General features: G+C 45.1%; 1 protein-coding gene across 1 annotated transcript in view; it reads right to left on the minus strand.

Moving 5' to 3' along the window:
• The window catches only part of LOC143002424 (gamma-aminobutyric acid receptor subunit gamma-3-like), a 51,238-nt gene extending 47,609 nt beyond the window's left edge, over positions 1–3,629 (minus strand). Inside the window, exons 1-2 of the mRNA XM_076152513.1 lie at positions 3,378–3,629; positions 2,375–2,529 (exon numbers count right to left, since the gene is read on the minus strand). Of these exons, the coding sequence (XP_076008628.1) occupies positions 2,375–2,529; positions 3,378–3,433 (211 nt within the window). The 5' untranslated portion in view covers positions 3,434–3,629. The remainder of the gene's footprint in view (positions 1–2,374; positions 2,530–3,377) is intronic.
• Between the last annotated feature and the right edge of the window lie 4,117 nt (positions 3,630–7,746).

Below are 7,746 nucleotides of genomic sequence, written 5' to 3' on the forward strand. Positions count from 1 at the left end.
AGAGGTGAGGCTCGTCGCTCCATGTGGTTGGGGGTTTGGCGAATCTGTCCCCCACTTTATATGAAGATTAGACCTGCGAGTGCGGTCACGAGACCGAAGGAGACACGGGAGACAGCGGGGAAACAAGCCAGGCTACTCAGGTAATAGCCCTGTCATGCCGAATCTCCACATTCCGTGTACGTGTGTGTATGTGTGTGTTGCCTTGTCTGCTTTGCGAATGAATTGTCCGGTTTAACCATTTCGGGTTGATATGACTACACACATTAGCGAAGGGAAGACACAATCTCGAGTCTTGAGCGTCAAAGCAAACCTTACAGCATTTTAGCGTAAACCAGCTAAAGCCACACACACACACAAACAAAAGTCACAAGTCGGTAACCCAGAGCAACTTCAGCTTGCCACGGTTTCGGAGGTAGTCCAGTGTTTTGCAGACTTTGATTTTCTTTCCTAAACTGCAGCGTTCTATGTGTGGCGTTGTCTCGGCAGGTCTGCAGGCCTGAATGGACCCTGATGGATCCAGAAAGCTCAATAAGTCCACCTTTCATACACTTTCATTCACTTATAAACTACTACATTACAACAAATGCCTCTATAAAGACCACACTCCATCTTCTGGCCGTTCATCCAGAACGCCAATAACAAACGTGGACCCAGCCCGATGGTGATTTGGACTAAATCAGGACGTTTCTGTGCAAGGAGTCTTGGCAGAAATGACGGAAATGTCCCAGATCCCTTCACGGTCTCATGCCAGCACGTCTCCGCCGCCTGCTAATCTAGCCGAGGCATTAACGTTTCATGAGCCACACAGAGGCTTCCTCGCCCGGATCTCATCAGAGTTTCGTCCCTAATTATGGAAGCCGGAGTGGAAGGCTGAACCGAGCTGAGCGAGCCCCCCTGAAAAAAAAAATCAATTTCCGCCCGGTTACAGCCTGCAGACGCCGGGGGTGCTTTGGTCATTTTGAATAAGTGTAGGAACTCAAACACTATTAATGACCGGTGGAAAAGCGTTCCCAGCGGAGTCCTTCCCGCCCAGGCTTCTTAAACCCTGGTCCGTGGCGTGAAACAGCACTAACCTGCCAGATGAAACCATTACAAATGAGACTCCCTGGGGCTCGGCGGCGGCGAACTCAAGCGTGGTTACGAATGAGTCTTAATAAACTTTACAATAGCTTCAAACCCATTAGTCCTGCGTGTGACAGACAGCTGGGGTCCCTCCAACACACACACACACACACACACACACACACACACACACACACACACACACACACACAAATTGATTTTCATTTCAGACAAAACTGTTCACAACTGCCGTCCCCGCTGATTAGTTTGATCATCAATTCATCGACTGATTTGTTTTGAGAAAGGAGGAGAAATCACCAATCACAACTAAGAATCAATCATTATAATTGGGCCAATTTGTTATGGCTGAATTGAACATATACATGAGGCTAAACAAACTTTAGTCTACGGTCTTGCCTGCTAGAAGAATCGGGATTTAGAATAGATTAGTCTGTGTTTGTTTGTGTTTGTTTTGGGGAATTTGACTTGGAGGCAATTAGAGCTGCCAATCATACATGTACACACACACACACACACACACACTGACCACATGACATACACAGCTGCACACCTACATACTGTACATCAGGGGTCTCAAACCGCTGTGTGGTTTGCGTCAACAGTGACCCACCTGATGCACTGGAACAAGCCCCACCCACTCCACTTAAGCAGCCAAGGATTAAGAATGTCAAGAAACAAAAGATACAAATTGGTCGGGACATTCTACCTGTAACATTTTGTGGTAACTGAACCCAAATGGACAGACGTATAGATCCAGTTGGTCCTGACTTGTGATCATGAAACCCCCGACTCCTCTCAGGTCATCAGCATGCAGAGTTTGTGTCTCCGTTTTGCACAAAATCATTCCCGCGACCTGTTGAGATGATCGGCCTCATATACATGAAGCCGGCGTAGTAATCGGGGAGGTCAGAGGTCAACGGCGGAGCCTTATTGGTGAGCGCGGCGGCGTGCTGCTAGGCGTTCAGTCACAAAAGGCATTTAAATGAAGCCCATTATCACACTTATCACCATCACACTGACCCACACGTAACACACACCACAGTTTCTCCAATCCCCAGCACACACACACACCCATCCCCCCCACCACACACACACACGTCCAGCATCTTCAGCCATTGCAGCTCTTGTCCCAGAGGAAGATTTAGTTCATAACAAAATAACAAATAAAGCGAATGAGGAGTTCATGTAGTTCTACGGAGAGGCCGGACCATGATCAGTCTTGGCAGAGGTATGAGCCCTCCTCCCAACTGTCCCACTAAAGTTTTCCAGCCTGGCTAAGGGCCAAACATACCTCCGATGTCCGGCCGCAGCGTCTTGTCGTACTCCCTCAGCAGGTTGTTGAGGATGAGCGTGGCGTCCGCCTGGTGCGAGCGCGGCGCCAGCATCTGGTTCACGCTGATGTCGTGATGATCCTCGTACTCGTCGCCGTATTCCATCTGATCGGAACTGAGGAGGGGGGGGGGGGGGGGGGTGGATAATCACTAATCAGCTCATATTGTCATTCTGACAAACATATACACATGCTCCCTCTCTCTTCCCCCCTTTCTATCTCTCACACACACACACACACACACACAGACTAACACATAAATACAAACAAATGCTCCCTCTCTCTTCCTCTCTCTTCCTTTCTTTTCTCTCTCTCTCACACACACACACAGACTAACACATACAAATGCTCACTCTATCTGTCTCTCTCTCATGCCGTCAAATTAGATATGTCTTTATTATAAATGATCCCCCCCCACACACACACACACACACACACACTCAAGACTCCTGCGTGGCATGTATTTTGTTCGATTCGATCATGGGCGGAAAATAGGTTCTGAGTTGTGATGACATAATAAGATACATGCAGAGAAAGATAGAGGCACAAAACTGCCCCCACTCCTCACGCACGCACACGAACACAGAGACACACAATTAGAAAAAAAAGAAACTTCGTCGCAGCAACAAAACAAGAGGATGTGTTTTCGTCGTTTATATTTTAACGCGCAGTGTGTCATATTGGTCCATAAATCATAAATGATCAGTCAAATGGTTACTGCCGCTGTGTGTGTGTGTGTGTGTGTGTGTGTGTGTACATATTCGAGGAAAACCCTCGCCAAACAATACGCATTGTCGAGCAGCTTCATTCATAGACACGCAGACAAATACACACACACACGCCGCCACCATTACGGCCAATTAGGAACTTTTGCTGATGACACACACATACACACACAAACACAGTCTCCTCGTGTGTTTGTGTCGCGCAAAAAGAAAAAAGCTTGCGAAATGAAAACACTCACCGAGCGGCGTGAACCAGCAGAAGTGACAGCAGGCTGATCACAAACTTGACTGTCATTTTCCCTCATGCGGATCGGCTGTGATCACAGGCGCAGCGGGAGGGAGGGAGGGGGGGCTTCGGGGTGATTCTTGGGGGGGCTTCTTGGACGGACCGGAGCTCCCGGTGCGATAAAGTGCCAGTGCGGTCGGTGTGTAACCATCAATCCGCGCTCCGAACTTCCTCATCCGCCCACACGCACTTTCTCTCTCTCTCCCTATCTCTCTCTTTCTCTCTCCCCCACCTTTCGCGTGTCACCCCGACGCCGCGTGTCCCTCTCGATCCTGCGGGTGCGGGGGCGGAGGGGAGGGGTGAGAGGGGGGAATACCTCCAAGGGGGGACTCGCCAACCGATCGATTGATCCGGGTCTGATCAAGTCAGTGGTGAGGCAGAATCGACGGGGAGACAGCGGCGCCCTCCTCCCTCTCTCCTCCCTCCGTGTGGGTAACGGAGCGGGGTTTGGTGACGTGATGTGTATGTGTGCGCGCTTGTGCGTGTGTGTGAGTGACTCATGCACCTTACAGGCTCCTACCTGGGATCAATTGGTTGTTAAGTTCGCCACATTGACATATTCTATTCATATTTATTGTTAAGTAACGATTTTTTAAAAAGCAACAAGTTATGAATTAGACAACTAAGAGTTAAACTGGTGTCGTTCCGGTTGAATAATACTGAGAAAGAAGCTTGGTTTGTGTTCACTAATGACCTCCTAACCGCAGAGATTATACATTAGACACGGATGGTATCAACAAATGTCACTTTCCTCAATCTGCACTAATTGATTTGCAACATGTAAACAGTCGCGCGGGATTTATTTTGATTAATTCGACGAGTAATATGATGGGATTTGATTAAAACGATTGAAAAGGAAGCCTGGTTTGCAGTGTTGATGACATGGGATGTATAGAGAGAAAGGGACTGGAACACACACACACACACACACACACACACAGAATGAGAGACTGATGTGCAGATGAATAAGCAACTGTCACTTTCCATAATTGCTTTGTGTTTCTTATCAGCTGACGTCATGTACCTGGTTTACAGCCCGTTTACTCACCAGTCACCAAACACTCACAGGTCGAATCCCCCCTCAGCGGGGCACCTAGGGTTCACACCGCATACCTCCAAGCACTTCCGAAGTTAATATCCTACACTGCCTCCTGGCGGCCAGTGCAGGCAGAACACTGTCAATATGAGAGTTTCACTGCAGTGCAGCATCTCGGGGGGTTATGACTATATATTATAATAAAATGCTGTGATAATGAAGAATTAATGGCTTTGGTTAAAGGAATATTTACTTAAGATCCTCTTATTTGAACATCCTTCTGTATTGTGACTATATATGTTTCTTTTCCACTCTGACAACTGGCACTTAACTGGTTAGGTTTTTTAAGACTCTTAATTTTGTAATTATCTTAATTCTTAACTATTTTTCCTTTTTTATATTTTATCATGAAGGTCAGCTTCATTCCTAGCATGTGCAGTAAAATGAATACAAGTCTGGTTGAAGGAACACACACACGAACACACAGAGGACGATATGTTTATTGGAAGTGTTGCAGCTCCCTCTCAGCTGGAGTTAGTAAAACATGCCTTGGGGGAAAAACACGTTTCGATTGGCTCATGACTGATAGATGTATGTTGTGAAAGGCTGTGTCACTGTAAAATGTATGTGGTTTGTTCACTCACCTCTTGTTTCTCCTCTCAGGGTGTCCTGGCTAAAAGAGTCCTAAGGTAAACGAGCACCCTTTTAAAGGTTCTGGGAGAGACCAAGTGTGAATTACTGAAGGGGGCTAGGGGAGTTTTCTTTGGCAGTGGCAGGCTAGATAAGGCTGGCAGTTCCCATTAGGCGCTACCCCAGGGCCTCACTATTGTTAATTGGAATATGTTTGGTTACCTGTATTTTTATTTTTCAAACCCGGGATTGTTGTCACCTAACCTCTGTTCCAAGTCTGACCGCTAAAGGCCATCCTGACATATTTTATTCTTAATGTTGTGATTACCTTTTCTTTTATATGTATCTGTAAAATTTTACTGTGTATTATTTTAGATTAGTATTATGTATGACTTCATAAATGGGTTTATTGCTGTTCCTCATGGTAATAATGATAAAGGAACCAAAACAGATTTCCACCCTTCATCTAACAGATGATGATCATCAAAGTTATGGATAATTTCACTTTTATGTGACATTTACGGCATCAGATTTGTGACCATGTATCTGAATATAAATCTGATATTTGTTTCTGCAGAGAGCAATGTAAGTGCTGCTTTTGATATGTGATCGCTGGAATTGCAATTTGGAGCCCAGGGGCTTTAGATGCATCAAACTGATTCATGCTCTATATGCATATAATGGTTAAATATTAATACAGAATCAAACTATAATAATAATACAAACAGGCCGTGTTTCCCTCACGGCACATGTACACTACAAACCGCATGAACCACTGAGATACAGTCTGAATCATTGAGTGATGAGTGGAGCTCTTTGTGTTTGGAGAAACATTCTGAAATCATCTTTGTTCATCATTTTATTTGATCGTCATATTTACAGTACAGAAAACAAAGAACGGAGTGATGCAACTACTTGGATGAGCTCAGCTTGAACTGCACTGGCTTCGCTGCATTTCCTCAAGAAAACAAATTGAAGCAAAGATCACAGTTTAGTGTTTCTTCAAAAAAAAAAATGTAAAATTGATGTTTGCTCCAAAAGTGTCCCCTTTAAAATGTGTATTAGATTCTGCAAACATTGGATAAAATACATATAATTGTTTCTAAATTTGCCGCTCACATGCAGCACCCACATCTGTCCTGACAACACGTAGAAAAACAAGCATTTGTCATCCGCTCGGCCAGTTAAGGCTTAAATTGGAGTGAAGAGCTCTGCTATGGGGGCCCCCCGGACCGGCCAAAGCAACTTAAGCAGAACTAAATCCCTCTCCTAACAGATGTATGGCAGATGAGCCTGTCACAGTGGCTGAGGAAGGGGTGGCGCAATCATGTCTTGGCTGGCAATACAGAATAGAAGGACGCTTAAATGGATGAATGGATACATGGGATTCATTTCTTAGAGAGCAACAGAGATGTAAAGTATATAAGCAGTGCCGGCCCTACATACTGATGGGCATAAGCAGCTGCCTATAGGCCCCTTTGTGGGCCCTGTGTGTATAGGATTTGTGTCCCTTTGTGACTGTCTTAGACCAGTTTGAATATTCTTAAATATTCCAGCTTGAATTGCGATGGGAATCGTACAAATCACTCATCAAAGTTCCATTCCCTTTGGTAGCATGAGTCACATTAAGGCTTGTACGAAGCGGGGGCTGGACCAGCACTGGACCAGTTTGGCACAGAGGGCACAAACAAATGGAGAAACACAATCTAAAACGCCTAAAGGCATATTCAGAAACAAAAGGAATCATTGCAATTACAGGATCAGAAAGTTGGAGGAGGTATAGTCCCGTCGCCATGGTGATCCCGGATCGACACATGTATAATTAGGTCCTCAACTGCATTTAATTGGAGGCCATTTCGGACAAGCCGTAAAAGCCTCGTCAACTTTCTTTCCTCCCAACAAGAGTTTCACAGGAATATTTGGCACATTGAAGGTTCACCTTGAACCTGAATCAACCCCATCCAATACAAGCACAGTGAGAATTCAGGATGAAGCTGAACATTTTGGTCCAGATCTCATAAAAACAAATCAGATAGCAGCTGTTGATGATGACAGACGTCACCTTTATATACATGGGATTTTCAGTTTGGTCTAGCCGGCGAACAACATGCTTACAGAGCATCAGAGGGGGGGCGACACGGTCAGGCTTGGCTTGGGTCCTTCTGTTCCTGATGTCATGCCAAGGTCAAAAATTCACATACTGCTTGGTTCAGTTCATGTCGATAAAAATGGATACGGTAATGGTCCAAAATCATTCAAAAATCTGTTTGAATGATGAACTTTTTAAAGTTTAATCAATTTCAAGCTCTGCTACAGGCAACAGGAGATAAAGGAATTCTGCACATACTGTATACACGCAAAGTGCCAAGGAGAAAGCATGAGGGACTGAAAACACAGTCAATAAATAGAAAGTCAACATCGCACATTGATGTTTTTACGGGCGGGACACTCAAATATGAGGACGCGTCTTCTTTTGTTTAAATAGAAATTAAGACTTAAATCGTCTATTTACATGATTCTCCTATGAGACTAGACAATATTTCCCAAAGTCTTTGCAGATTCATAAACAAAAACTACTTATCCGCAATTATTGTACTGCAGTTTAGAGGAGAGTTGGCTCAAACCCATCTGCAGCGAGCCTGAAATAACTCGTCAT

This window comes from Genypterus blacodes, unplaced genomic scaffold, assembly GCF_046128005.1.
Source record: "Genypterus blacodes isolate CSIRO-AG114 ecotype Tasmania unplaced genomic scaffold, CSIRO-AGI_Gbla_v1 ptg000056l_1, whole genome shotgun sequence".
NCBI lineage: Eukaryota > Metazoa > Chordata > Actinopteri > Ophidiiformes > Ophidiidae > Genypterus > Genypterus blacodes.